Source organism: Drosophila gunungcola, chromosome 3R (assembly GCF_025200985.1).
Source record: "Drosophila gunungcola strain Sukarami chromosome 3R, Dgunungcola_SK_2, whole genome shotgun sequence".
NCBI lineage: Eukaryota > Metazoa > Arthropoda > Insecta > Diptera > Drosophilidae > Drosophila > Drosophila gunungcola.
The window spans coordinates 10725088-10739741 of record NC_069139.1 but is presented as its reverse complement, the minus strand read 5'-3'; the positions used below and the strand labels follow the sequence as shown (position 1 = coordinate 10739741).

The 14654-nt window shown below is 41.1% G+C and overlaps 2 protein-coding genes across 3 annotated transcripts; both read right to left on the bottom strand.

Annotated features, from left to right (window-relative positions):
* Positions 1 to 767: 767 nt before the first annotated feature.
* Positions 768 to 12075, bottom strand: LOC128266748 (probable G-protein coupled receptor No18). Of its 2 annotated transcripts, XM_053003472.1 has the most exons (6): positions 11983 to 12075; positions 8506 to 8976; positions 7445 to 7547; positions 6730 to 6855; positions 4395 to 4572; positions 768 to 3468 (listed from the first exon to the last, which is right to left on the bottom strand). In XM_053003472.1, exons 2-6 carry the CDS (start codon positions 8897 to 8899, stop codon positions 2557 to 2559), a joined length of 1713 nt encoding a protein of 570 aa, XP_052859432.1. In that variant the 5' UTR covers positions 8900 to 8976; positions 11983 to 12075; the 3' UTR covers positions 768 to 2556. The 2 variants fall into 2 exon arrangements, with proteins under 2 accessions (XP_052859432.1, XP_052859433.1); XM_053003473.1 differs by lacking the exon at positions 11983 to 12075 and having other exon boundaries at positions 8506 to 10639.
* A 1790-nt stretch (positions 12076 to 13865) lies between these two features.
* On the bottom strand, positions 13866 to 14551 carry LOC128266752 (uncharacterized). The gene is made up of 2 exons (XM_053003478.1): positions 14370 to 14551; positions 13866 to 14310 (listed from the first exon to the last, which is right to left on the bottom strand). Exons 1-2 carry the CDS (start codon positions 14523 to 14525, stop codon positions 14101 to 14103), a joined length of 366 nt encoding a protein of 121 aa, XP_052859438.1. The 5' UTR covers positions 14526 to 14551; the 3' UTR covers positions 13866 to 14100.
* Positions 14552 to 14654: the final 103 nt, after the last annotated feature.

Here is a 14654-nt window from a genome sequence, read left to right as displayed (position 1 = left end):
AGTGGGGAGTGGGAAGTGGGGAGGGGGGAGGTGGGAGGTGGGGCCTGGGTATATGTAATTATGATGACCACATATTTTTTTCACGCCTTATTTCCAGTTAAATTAATGTAATGCCGCCGCAGTCCCCAGCTGGAACCCGGAGTCACAGCCGTACTCCGTAGTCCGTAGCCGTATCCGTACTCAGAGCTCGCTGATTCAGCGTTTCTTTTGCTTCCGTCCTCTTTGCCGTAAACAACTTAGTGGCGGCCACCGGGTTACCACTTCCAATAATAAATCACAAAAAAAATGAAGTCAAGGCTGCGCTGGAAAGTGCGCTACTCCCCCAAACCCCACCCCATTTTTGTCCAATAAATAAAGACTTCTCCGGGGCTACGGCTAAGCTTTTATCACCCGAACTACGGACTGCAGTTCAGAAATTGAAATACTTAAAGATACTTATCAAAGGGGGGCAGTCAGCTTTTTTTTTTAAATTTTCTTGCAAGAGATTATTTGGCAAATCCTTAAACTGTAAGTGAACAAAATTCGTTGACTGTCTTATTTTTGCAATAACTTTAAGAACTAGTAAAAGTAAAGTCAAATAAAATGTGCATACCGGATCTACATATATGAAAATTTTCATTCACTGACTACCTTTATTTTTATCGAAAAATATGTGTTCACGAAATTGTCCATAAAACTTTTGTGTGACAATTACTACATAGCTGAATGCCCAAAGGGGAACCGCTGTGAGTGGTGAGCATATTTTATGTTTTTGACATAGTCACCTCCTAGCTTTCCCCCATTTCATGCATAGTAAAACTAGCTTCGAATTGAACTTAAAGTTTATTTTGATAGAACTGTTTCGGTAGGCCGATAGGTCCTTTACAGAGATCCATTCCAGGTGAACATTTATAAAGTACATACACAGTGGGGTACAAGTATGATATATGTATAATACAACTATACAAATTAGTTGGACTAAAATGCTTAACGAGCCTAGTGAGTGTGTGGACAATGGAGGTCGGAAAAGGGGGTGGGGAGGATGGGGTCTGGATGTGGAGGCCATTCAAAATCCCAGCAGGCTCAAGTGCAGCTCTAAAGCCAGCCCGCCCGGTTTTAGTTACAGTTTCACTTTCGCTTTCGCTTGTGCGCCGAGCGCCGTGCGATTGCTTAAACATTAAATGGGTTGGCCGGACACTGTATACGTGTACCGTGCCTGCGGGGTTAGGCCGCTCTTGACCGGACTTGGCCAACAAAGGATACGCCAGAAATGTCGTTGGCAGCTTCTGCACACTTCCAACTACACACTGCAAACTGCACACTACACACAGACTAGACGCACACAACAAAGGCGGATGAGGCGACAGGAGCCTAGCCTCGTCACCATCATCAACAACCTCCACATCCTGCTCATCCTGATGGTCAACAGTTGCCGTCAGGCAACAAAGATTCACAAATACTATAATTTGTCTTTTGTATCGTTTCGTTCTTGGCACAATCAAAGCTCAGGCACACACACACACAGGAACATACTATATAGGATTGGGAATGGGGATGGTCTGGTCTAGGAAAGAATCTCGACTTCCGGCCAAGTCCACTGGGTCTAAAAAGATACTGCTACTGCTACTGCTACTGCTACTGCTACTGCTACTGCTACTGCCATGAAGTGGCCTTAAAGATACTGCTCAGCAAAAGGCTTTCGAAGGGTATCTTCTCGTCCTAACAAGGCTGTCTTCTCCAAATCAATATTGACCGTAGGTATCTTAGTTTTAGGAGCTGCCTTTGTCGTGGGAATGGTGTAACAGAAAGCTTAAGTCTTTAAAAAATATACTCAGTTCATAAGATAATAGCCAAGATTTCGTTCAAAGCTCACTGAATTGCCTTAGTTTGCTCAAATACTACTTTCATTCTAACAAACTTATGATTTTTTTGTTAACAATGATAGTTAATTCTTACTGTGAAAATAAAAGCAGTCAGGCGGTTAACAGCACTACTTCAATACCAATAATGGAATTTCATTAACAAAAAAACAATCTTTCATTCTCAAATATGGAATTTAATTACCATTACTTTTTCAACAGAATCTGAAATTTCAGATAGTAAAGAAATGGAAATTAAATGTGATTTTTTAAAAATTGATTTTAAAATTGTATTTTATTGGCATTGTTACCAATCTGACATTTCAATAAAAAGGAAATGGAAATGTAATGTTATTATTTTAATAAAATGTTCTTTAAAATTGTATTTAATTGGCATTACTTTAGTTGTACTCATGAGCAACGCTATTTATTAATCAAGTAAATTGACAAGTTCTCTTTAATTGATTGTGATGTGATTATCATGAGAATTTCTGGCCAATTCCTAACTTTCCTTTTTGTTTTGTGAGCAGAGAAGTTGAAAGTGGTTGGAGCAGCAAAAAGAAAGGGGTGAAAGATAAGCCTGAGATAACTCCTGTAAATAGCCACCAAACCAAACCAAACCCACCCAAACTAAGCTCATATTGTGCGACTAGTGACTGTGACTGTGTCTGTGGCCCAAATGCCGCCCAAGTCTACCCTGATCCCCGGCTGCTGGAAACTAGCCACGGAACATGGCCAGATGGTTGGGCGGACGCTTCTGCTTGCAGATGGGCCGGCAGGTGAGGCGCCAGAAGGCAGTGCGAAAGTCCGGATTGTAGAAGGCGTAGATGAAGGGGTTGATGGCGCAGTTGACCCAGCCAATCCAGGTGAAGCCGAACATGAGGTCCTCGAGGACGGCGGGCCGGGGCAGGAACGGTATCAGCAGATAGTAGACGAAGAAGGGCAGCCAGCAAGCAATTAGGCCGCCCATCACAATAGTCAGGGTCTTGGCGGTCTTGCTATCACGTTTCGTGGTCGACACTCGCATCGGCATGCGATGATGATGGTTGTGATGGCTCTGGGAGCCATGATTATTATGATGATGATGGCCATGTGGGTGGTGCTGCTGTTGCTCCTGCTGCTTCTGTTTCTGCTTCTGCTGGGTGTGGGCGTGTGCGTGGGCGTGAGATTCCGCCTCCAGTTTCTCGCTGACCTCCAATGCAGAGGCACTGGCACCCAGGCAGGTGTCCGAGAAGGAACCACCATCCGTGCCCACGTAGTGGAGGCCAGAGGGCGTGGAGTGCATGCAGGGTCCGCCGTACTTGCAGCTAATTGCCGAGCAGTGAATGAGCGAGGAGAGACGCGACACCTCGACCAGCTCGTAGAAGGTGGGCTGGTGCTTGAACGTCAGCGTTTTGTCGGCCACCGCCGCCGCTGGGACTACTACTCCGGTTGCCGTCGACGAGCACTTGGGGCACTTGACGGACGACTGCTGCCCCTTGGTCATGTTCGCGGGTGGATCGTGGAGCGAGCTGAACCTCCAGCGGGACTTCCTGTTCGGCAGCCACTTGGTTGGCGTGCAGTGATAGTGCTCCGACTCCGAAATGAAGTTGTCCCCGTCCACATCGTAGTCTGCCGTGCGCTCGGAGTTCTGGTTGAATGGCATAAAAAGTAGGGTAAAGGAATATGAGAGCACTGGCAAAAATGTAAGCAATAATTTAGATTGCATGTCTGGGCATAGAGTTTGTTGGCTATCATTACTTATTTCCACTTTTCTCATTTCACATCAGTCTTCAGCGAATGTAATGAGCAAAAGAGTTTTAAACTAAGCACAATTTAGATATAAGCCAAGTTGAATTTCTGATATACAATTTCATTTACATTTTTAATATTATCATGACTAGCAAAATTGTAAAATAAATATGACTTAAAGTGCAATTTTTATAGTTTCTTAAATAATAATAAAACGTGTTTCTTTTAAGTATTTTTTAAGGCATGGAAATTTTACTCAATTTGGTTTTATTAATTTCTTAAATAATAATTAAATGTGTTTTTTAAAGTATTTTTTTTCGGCATTGAAATTTTACTCAATTTGTTTTTTGTGATGGCCATTCATAAAACTAAGCTCTGAATATAATAAACCAAGATAGAAATTCTTTCAAAAATCGAAACAATGGAAAAATATAAAATTTGTTTACCATCACTTAGTTTAAAACAAATAGGCTTTTTTATCAGAGCTGAACGCTTAAGATATCGACTTCAATTCGCAGCGATAAGAACTTTAAATTGAAGGGGATACCCTTGATAAAAAAAAATGGTTCCAAAAATTAATGCCCATTTAAAGGTGAGTATTACATTTAAATAAGTGTTTAATTCTACATGAAGACATACATTTGAAGACGTAAACAATCTTGGATAAAGTACTTGGTTTCTGGTGACAGATAAAGATATTTTGCCCAGTGCTTGACAAGTTAGTCGGGTGGTTAGTTGGTTGGATGTGGTTTGACATGATAAATTTCAGGGGACATTTCATTCGTCGAACGGGGTTGGGTAATAGAGAATAGTGATGGAGCTTACCGCATCGCGCACAATGCGCTGTCGCCGTGATGTGAGCACATAACCAATCTTAAGGTAGACGTACAGCATCACCGTGAGAGGAATGAAGAATGATCCCATTGCCGAAAAGACCACGTAGCCCTTGTTTTGGTTGTAGCGGCAGTCCACGAACTCCGCCTGATGTCTGCCCGCCTCGTACCTGTGAATGGCAAATTGAATTCCAGTTCGAATTGCCTGTGGTTCTTGCTCCGAGGATGTGGGATGTGGGATGTTAGGTGGTGGTTTGGTGGTTTGGTGGTTCGGTGGCTTTTGCGGTTTTGATTGCGGGTGGGACTGCGTTTAGGGTCCTGGGACTTTGGCAATGACAACTGGCTGAGTTAAGCAGGACGAAATTCGAATTCAAATCCTAAGCTAAAGCCAAAGCCAAAGCCAAAGCCAGTCGGAGTCCCTTCTGCAAGCCTTTTTATTTATGCACGTTTTCTCGTAATGGTCATTCAACCAACGCAAATCGAAGCTGACTTTAAATCAATACACCGGAGAAACAGTGTTCAAAATAACGAAATCTTGGTTTACCAACTATAGTGGCTTGACGGGCATTTTGGGTATGTGCACGACCAATAGAAAAAATTTGCTCACAATGGAAATTTCCTATGCTATAGTACTATTACCGCAGCAATGAATTATCCGTTGTGACCGTAAATGTGTGTTACCAATAAAATATTGTGCCACGCTAATTATATGTACCGATACGAAATTGTCCTGACAAAAATAGAAACAGTTTTTTTTTTCGATTGTTATGCAGGCACGTATTTAATAAACACGATTGGAATGCAGTAATTATTTTAACAAATGCAAATTACAAATAGAACATAAATTTATTAAATGGTTAAAATTCCCATTTAAATGTGGTTGTAGTGAGTCGGGTTAATATTGTGCACTGTTAGCAGGTGGTTTAAATAGCTTTAATAACTCTTAAAACTATTTAACAACTTTAAAGCAAAACAGCAACGTTTAATCACTTTGCATAAATTGAAAAAGTTTTTACATGCAAACAAATTTGTTTGGCAAGCAAACAAAACCAATTTTGTTTTAAGTTGGGATTTTTTTTGTTACAAGATATAAAACAATTAAGTGCCAAACTTTTATGAAATGAGAAAAAATTGAAAAGGTGGTACTGATGAGTTATTATTTGTATCCGGATTTCATGCACCCAAAAAGCTGCATTTGTGGAATTTTATTTTACTTAACTATTTCGCTTTAAGAATTGAAATGTGGCAAGCGGCAGCATCTGCTGCTCGTTATAATTGCGATTTTCCCCCAGCGCAAATTTTCGAAAATTTTGCAATGACCTGCAGCTGTGGCTATAATTCGGCCTCAGCCAGTTCTTATGTGCCCTCTAAGCCATGTTTAGGGGGTCACAACTAAGCCATGGCCAAAGGCATTCAGGACATGCTGACTTTGTGGTGTGTGTGTGTGTGTGTGTGTGTGTGAGAGAGTCAGCGTGTGAGTGAGTGCTGGTTAATTTGGGCGCCTGGAAGTATGCAACAGTCAAGTGTGCGGCTTTCGGTTGCGAGTGTGACTGTGCGACTGTGTGCGTAAGTGAGAACAAAGCAAATGCGCCGCGGCAAACAAAGTCATTAACAACTCATTAAAACTTCAATGTAATGGGTGCAGGGACAACAACAACAACAACAACTATAAAAACAGCTCGCGCAATTACGTAATGTTTTTTTTAGGCGCAGCAGAAGGCACAAATACAAATAAACGTATGTGTTTCGGGACCTTTCGTAACACATTATCTGTTCTGGGCCACACAGCCATTAGCACCAAAAAGAAAAAAAAACAAAAAGAAATAAAACAAAAGCTACAAAAAGCCACGAAATATTTGTCACGCCTCCGGAAGAGAAAAATAGTAAAAAGGATAGCGGTACACTGAAATAAAGCATGCATTTGAATGAACATGAACTTATAAAATCGTATTCAAAGCAAAGCTGTTCCACGGAAAAGTTTTCCTATTATAAACAAAACTTTTTTTTCAATGAATAAATGTTTATTAGTATTTATTTCTAAATATTGCATTGTCCATTTACTTTTTATACAGTTCGTCGATATCACTTAATTTCATGCAACCTTATATTTGTTTAATGTTACTTGTTATTTTCCTATTCGAGTTTCTTGACTCTTAATTTCTCTTTATTTTCGAAAACCGTTTAAAATATTTCTGAAAGATTTCTCAGACACAACTGAATATAAAATTTCGTACTGAATTTATTAATTTTCTTCTAGTATGGGGGCTCTTACAAAATGTATGATTTTGAATAATAGTTGTTTGCTGTGCAGCTGGAGCCTTACTTACCAGCCCAAGTAGGGCGGACATGTGATTGACAGGGCCGTTATCCACACGACGAGTATCATGAGCAGGGCCAGCCGTTTGGAGCGCCGCTTCTTGGAGTACGTCAATGGTTGTGTGACGGCCAGATACCTGCAAAATAAAAAAAGCCGGGCCTATAAACGCAACCGAAACGGCCACGTAAATGCTGAAAAAACAAAAGCCAAGCGGACGTATTGTTCGCAAAGCCGCCGGCGGTTTTCTGCCCAGGACCAGAAAGGCAAACACAACGCGTTTGGTGTCGTTGTAGGTTCAGGTCCATGGTCCCCGGTTCACGGTCTGGGGCTCAGCTGGATCAGCTCAACTCGGTGTGTTGGAGCCGGAGCCAGAGACAGAGCCAGGGCCACAACACAAAACTTGGAAATGCCATTAAAATGTAATTGAAACTTGCAACAAAAGCATGGGGAACGGGATTGGGAATGGGAATGGGAACCCAGCCCAACCCAATCCCAGCCATTGTGCCGTCGGACACTCAAAGGGTATGTACTGGCAATGGCCACGACAACGCTCATGGAGCAATAAAAACGTCAACAAATAAATTATTTTGCACTGTTTTTGCACCTTGCCTTGGCTTTGGCTTTGGCTAAGTTCTGAGGACCCAGGATTTAGGAGCACGGACTATGAGGACATAGCTATGACATCAACGACAAATTAAGAAATTAGTTGGCGTCGGCCAACTCACCTGTCCAGACTGATGGCGCACAGGCTGAGGATGGAGCCGGTGCAGAGCAGGATGTCCAGCGAGATCCAAATGTCGCACAGTATCCAGCCGAAGCGCCAAGTGCCTGCGGAGAAAAAATATTTCACCTGACTCGGTTTGTGCACCTCGGTCTGGCACCTGGATTATGGCGGCATTATCCTGGCAGTTTCTTCAAGTACTATTACTCCAACTTATTTCCTAGATTGTTTTCAGTTAATGCCACTCATTTTTGGCTGCTGACTTAAAGACTTGACTTGTTTTATTACTTGTTTTTTATTTTTTTTGTCGATAAGACTTATCCATTTTTATAAAAAAAAAATTAATCGGAATCAATAATTCCTTTATAAATAAAGTTAGTAAGCTAGCAGTTCATTGTCAATTGTAAACCAATTATAAATATTAAGTTTAAAAGAGTTTAGAGTTTAGGATACGTATCCTGAGCGCAAGCTCTTAAGATCAAGATCAGGATCATAAAATCAAACAATTTTAAATTATTTTCGTGTGAGTTTACCATATCACATAAAAATTTAAAAAAAAGGTTTCTGTGAAAAGTTTAATATTTAAAAAGATCTTCGCTTTATTTCAGTATATAATAATATTCAGTATTTTTACCAACCAAATAACATTCTAGCCAACTATGCTGTTTTTAAAATGGATTAGCCTGTTACAAGTGGTATTTTTAAGAAAAAAGCTTGTAATAAAAAACAATTGAAGGATATCCTTTTGAAATTCGAATGAAATATTTACAAACAAATTTTTCACAGACTTTCTGTGGAAATAAATAGAATAAAAAACCTTTACCAGTCGCAAGATGTTTGCAAGCGAAAAATGTTATAATTTTTTGCAAAAGAAAAATTGTATAATTTTTAATGGGATTATTTGGAATCGGAATTGCACGAATGGGCTGCCCGTTGATTTTGGTAAATGTTTGCTATACGAGCTTCCACCGGAGAGGTGCGTGTAGTAAACACTTGCCTCGATGCCTTCTGCCTTCAGCCACAAGAGCCATAAATCTTCAGCCGTCGATGGGCCTGCCTGCTCACCTGTTATGTAGAGAACCACCGATGGGGGCATCACGCACGTTCCCACCAGCCAGTCGGTGATGGCCAGGTTCATCACGAAACAGTTGGTGACAGTTCGCAATCGGCGTGTGGTCAAAACGGCAAGGATGACCAGTGTATTGCCGACCACGGTGACAAGGATGATGACCAGGAAGACGGCCACCGCCAGCGATTTGGGCCACGCCATGCTCGCCAAATAGGAGTTCATCGAGGGCACGCCCACCTTGAGTCCATTAGTGGTTGTCTCACCAGATGGGGCCGCTGTGGTTTGGATGGAGCTGTTCGCAGTCGCCACAGTCAGCGCCGTGGACAGGAACTTGGAGTACAGCAGCATGGCACTGGCATCCGCATGTTGCAGGCCGCCTTCCAACTCCATTCCGGCGGACAGGCTCTAAAAGTGGCTCTAAAAGTGGAGCTTACCTTCGAACCGCACTCGACATCTGCAAATTGATCCTGCGTGTATAGGGTATAAGGTATAAGGTATAAGGTATAAGGTCACTTAATCAAATGGCTACACAAACTGGGCTGGGTTGCCGGCGCGTTGGCGTCATTAGAAAAAACGCCAGAGACCAGAGAACGGAGACCCGACAACGAAGACCGGAGACCAGAACTGCATACAAATAATGGAATTGCCTGCGACCTTACACAATTTCCAATTACGGCCGGACTGCGGCCACATAAATTGCAATAAGTAAGCGTAATTGGCCTTGGAAAGCACACGAAATACAACTGGGCGAAAGTAATTAGCGCCCATAAATTATGCCGCCGAACATGCATAGACCGAGCGAAAAAAAATTTCAATGATTTCCAATTAATATTGCCATTTACAATTCAATTTCGGAGCAGCCGGCAAATAGTCTCCGGCGAGCAGCGTATTTTCAGTTGTTTTCATATTGCTCTGTTTGGATCGTTCGAAAGTTTGGCAATAAATAAATCAGGCACATGTTCCCCCAAAAGAATTCCTACGGCTGAGCAATCGGAATCGGAATGGGAATCTCAATGCTGGGCGACCTTCGATCGGATGAGACTACAGCCAGTCTCCGGCCATCTCCCCAGCTGAAGTCGTCTACTCGTCCACACCCGTAAGACAAACAGCTTGAGCACACAATCTAACATCGACAATACGAGTACTCAAAACTGCATCTCTCGGATACGAGTATCTCTCACGGTGCACGGCAAAAAATGTATATATAAGATTTATAAGAAACTATCTCCACTATTTCCTAAACCAATTCAATGATTATATGGCACTGATTTTAAAAATAGATATAAAGCCATAGCCCAATGAGATTAACATTTTATGTCAAATTTAAATAGATATTTCTAGATAACTCATAAAATAACTCATTTTGCGGTCTGAAATAACACTTTAATGGTTCTTTAGCCTTGACATAAATGGTAAATGATTAAACGCAGATTAAGGAATACCTCAAATACATAATAGCATTACAAGCTTGATAAACATAGTTTCACATAATAATTATAAGCAGCTTGGGCTTATTCTATTGACTCGTGTTTTGTTTTTGCAATTTATAACTTTTATAATTTATTCTTGCCTTTTTACTTTCAAAGTATTATAAATGTAACTTTGTTTATTAAAATCCTTTTAAACAGTTCAGAGGTTGTTGAATTTATTATAAAATATTCTCTAAATAATTTGGGCATTTCCTTGTAAGCTTGACCCTTCTGTTGAGCACAAATTTTGATTTCACTCTAAAAGCCACCACTGATTCCATTCCGCAAATTAAAGAACATTTAATTCACTTTGTTTTCTGTGTACACTGTGCATGTGCGTTGGTTTATAAATAGTTAAGTGATTAGTCTCCGGCTTTGGCACAATGGGTTTTCGTCAGCAATGTAATGCTGCCATTTGTTATCCATCGATGGGCTATAGGTCACGGCATATAACTGGATTCCGGGGTGAGGAGAGTTCGAAAGGTGGAGAGGTTGATGGGTTGAGAGGTGGATGGCCCGAAAAGTTTCTTATGCACACGCACAGCTGCCGCCGCTGCTGTTGGCACGCGTTGATTACAAACTGACAGTTGGCTGTCGTTTGTCGGCCCGTCCAACCTGAGATGCTGATGCTGTAGCGCCCACCTTCACCCATCCCCCATCTCCCATCCATAACGCCACCCACTCTCCACTCTCCACCTGCCTCCCACTCCCCCATCTACTACCCCATCTACTACCCCATCTACTCCCCCATCTACTCCCCCAACACCCAACGCTCTACGCGTAGCAGAATAGTCAACGTAGCGTATGCGCGATACTTTTTCTCAACTTTTTTTGTTGTTCCTCTTCTTTTGTGTTGTCGATTAAAGTACACAAATGTCGGCAGGGCGAGAATTCTTTCAATGCTTTACATTTTTTATTTCTTTCGGCTCATACTTTTCGGATTTATTATTTGTTATACCCTGCTGGAGGGTGTGATAAATGCAGACAATACACACACACAGATCTTCCAGTAAGACTTTCCCAAACACACGTTATCTTATAGATAATTTGTCGGAGTTCAAACATTTTAACCAACGATTTGTCCAAATGGAAAAGACTTTGTTTTTAAGTAAAACAAGGAACAGTTTTACCCTTCATGAATGCGTTTTATTTTGTTTTTCATTTCTATTGGGTCTACTATAGTTTATATTTGAATAAAGAATACGAGATTTGTTTTAGATTTTTTATATATACAAAAAGGTTACTCCACTAAACGATGTCATTCTCAATCTATAAAATATAGTTTTGCTAGGGTATTCCCGTTTCGGCACTCGGATCTAGTCTTTTGCTTATGCTTTTTTTAAATATTTATTTTGTTGCTATTGTTTTATCACGCCGCACACATATTTGCCGGATTTGCTTGGAAAATATTTAGAAAATTCTGATATAAAATTAAAAAGGCATTTGGCTAAAGGCGGGGGGCTGCACTGACTAATCGAAGTGCTGAGCCCGCGGATTAAGTGCAAACATAAACGCAACCGGTGATATTAGATTTTTGCACGACCGTCTATGATTCATCAAAATGTTGGCGGTGCCATCCAGACAACGGGGCCCAAAGTAATGGGTCATAAAAAAAAACAGAAAGGTGAACTGCGTCGAGGTAACAGCTGCCAGTGAACTCTGCAATGGATGTTGGGCGGTGGCCTGCGGGAGGTGGGTGGCGAGTGGGCGGAGTTACTGCCTGCCACTCATTAATATGCATTTCCCAATTAACCGGCGTATTTATTTGATTAGTTCGCGACGGGTGAACAGAACAGGCCAACGTCAGATCGCAGACTTGTTGCACACACACACACACACACACACACAGCGACACACAGCGACACAAATGCGGCAATCTCATTAGCTTGGCTTTTGGCTGATAGCAGCAAGTTAATTGACAAATTTATCAGTAGATTACGGCCAGATGTTGGCTACCAACAGATCAGCAATGAATTATACATGTTTTAAAATAAAAATACACACTTTTCACACATTTAACGTTATGAATTTCACTTTCGGTCAATCCACTGGGCTCTTGGCCTTTGGTTTTTCAGAGTTTGCGGCCAAACGCCAGGACGTTCCGTGAGCGACTGAAATGCTTGTGGGCCAAATAACGCATTTGGCTAATTTGCCAAACGCTTGCCACTCGCCCACCGTCTGGCTTTCTGGCTTTCTGGCTTTCGCTTTCGTGTGCGTGCGACGGCATCGCATTTGTTTGTGTGCGAAGAGGTTCCACTGTACAAGTCGTTCGCGTTAATTTCGCTTCTCGTTTTTTTATCACTCTTTGCAAATGTATTAATTATGAATTTGCTTAGTGCTTGCCAGGAGGATTCTAAAGGCTGCGCGACACTCGACTGAATTAGCAGCCAGAAATTAGATGAGATGAACTGAACTCAGTGCTGATTTTGCTTTTTTGGAGGACCATACAGCATTGTTTTGCATATATGCAGATGGAAACAAATGTAATTGATAGGAACAGGGCTTGCGTGTGTGTGCACTGTGTTAGAAATTAACATTATCAGTTCCATATTGTTAACTCAATTTCTTGGTACACAGAGAAGATTTAACGTTTATTAGCTTACAGATGATCCTAGTTTAAAAATAAGGAAGTGATATAGTTGTCTTTGAGGTAGTTTCAAGGTTACTTTGCAGGAGAAACTGTAATCCCAATTTTGAAATCATTAGAATAAATAAATATCTACCGGACATCCAATGTTAAACTTTGGTTTGGATCGTTTTTTTTAAAACCATCAGTTTTAAAAAAAAATTTATCCAATTTTGATGTCCTTTTCTCTTTGTGTGGGTGTGTGTGTGTGGACATTGTCGTTCGCTTGAAAAGGGGGCGGGGCAGGGGACGTGTTAGCACACAGAAATCGATCGTGCCCATTTTGGAGCTGTCACTCAAATTAAGCACATTAAAAATCCATAGGGATTTCAACACCCACATGTAGTAGCCGCCCTTCACACCCTACCACCCCCTCGCCACGCCCCCTCCATGTGCAATTGTATAACACACGCACCGCCAAGCGACATACTGTAGTTTGTGTGCTCGTCAAACAAACACACACTCGCTTAAACCATGCTAATAAATTTTCGTTTTATGAGCATTTGGCTTTTAATTACCGAACTAAACTTAAACGCCGCACTAGCACAAATATGCGTGCTTGTGTGCGTATCATTTTGCGTGTGTGTGTGTGGGTGGATGGGTGGATGGGTGGTTGAGTAGTTTAGTTATACAACGCGCTTGATTTGGCTTGATTGATCAACGAATACTAGGAGCTTAATATATCGGAGGGAGTCGAATGGAATGGTTGTTGTTGTCATAGGCGCAATGTCGTAAAGTCAAATTATATTTTCCTTTCCTTCGGAAATTGCCGCAGTAACTGTTTGAACACTACAATTTCCCTGCTTCACTTGTTCCGAGTACATGCAATTGAATATATTACTTTCCAATCAAACATTTTGGGTGAAGTCGATTCGACTGAGTGGCGGGAGCACTTATTTATGGCCGAACGATGGTTCGAAATACTTTGTCTTTACTTGTTTTGTTTTGTTTAAAATTTTTCTGTTGTTTTTGATCACATCAAAGTAGTTTTAAATTTTAATGACCAAAAATCAAGTTCAGTAAATCTGCATATTAATATTGAAAAAATAAATTTTAATCCATAAAATCAAGTTATGAATGTAATATAAATTAATTTTTGAATTCTTCTCATAATACAAAAAGTAAACAAAATCCGAATAAGTTTTTTGCCAAACATTTTGATTATTGTCATTAATGAGTGAGTTTTTTTTGTGAATATATAGGTCTTATCTCTAATCCTAGCTTCAAAAAATTCGAGTGTTCCATTTGATATTAGTGAAAAAGTTTATTTTTTAATTTGGCTTTAAAATGAAAGACCGTTTTTAGATCGCAGATGCAGCTCCAATGTATACTTTGTTTAATATTTCTTTTAATTCTTTGCAAATATGGCATAAGCCCGCTAAAAGCTGCCATCAAAAGTCCTTTAAATGCAAGTCCTTTATCTGAGTTTAATAAGTGATCCCAGTGAGTTCCAACCATTTGATGATGAAGCACTCCTTGAACAACTGGGGTCGCTGCTACATGCGCTGGATTACGCATCCTTTGAAGGAGTTGAGCCTGGCATCAATTTCGCCCTCCTCCAGCTCGTTGAAGGCGTAGATGTCCTTGTAACAGGATGGCGAAATGCACTGCCGTATGCAGTTGATCTTGGCCACGCCAACGGGACCGATGTTCATGCACTGCGCGTGCTGGTCACAAGTCACCTCCAGTTCGTGGTAGGTAATTTCCTGTTTTATTTTAAGGAAGCAATTAAAAGAAAGAAAAATCAATATATTCGTAAACTTACATTCTTGCTGGTCTCCTTATAGGCGTACTCGGGAAAATTAAAAGTCGCTGCCTTTGGAAATAGCTTTCCATTTAGTCCGTGCATCTCCTTATAGCCATAGGCGAATTTAAAAAGAATTATTGAGCAGACAGCCAAGAAAATTACAGGACGCGGCATTTTCCCCGTTACTTGTTTGGTCCTTTCTGAAGTCAGCTGTTCGCCAGGGATGAAAAACAGGTCCTGGCACTTTTCACTTGAACCAATGGGCATTTTCAATGGGAGTGAACCAGATCTAGATGGCGCCAC

Coding starts and splice junctions, on each gene's coding strand:
- LOC128266748 (XM_053003472.1), bottom strand. CDS start 8,899: ATGGAGTTGGAAGGCGGCCTGCAACATGCGGATGCCAGTGCCATGCTG. Junction 6,856..7,444: donor TGCGCCATCAGTCTGGACAG/GTGAGTTGGCCG, acceptor TTTATTTTGCAG/GTATCTGGCCGTCACACAAC. Junction 4,573..6,729: donor TGTCCGCCCTACTTGGGCTG/GTAAGTAAGGCT, acceptor TGCCATTCACAG/GTACGAGGCGGGCAGACATC.
- LOC128266752 (XM_053003478.1), bottom strand. CDS start 14,525: ATGCCGCGTCCTGTAATTTTCTTGGCTGTCTGCTCAATAATTCTTTTT. Junction 14,311..14,369: donor ATAAGGAGACCAGCAAGAAT/GTAAGTTTACGA, acceptor AAAATAAAACAG/GAAATTACCTACCACGAACT.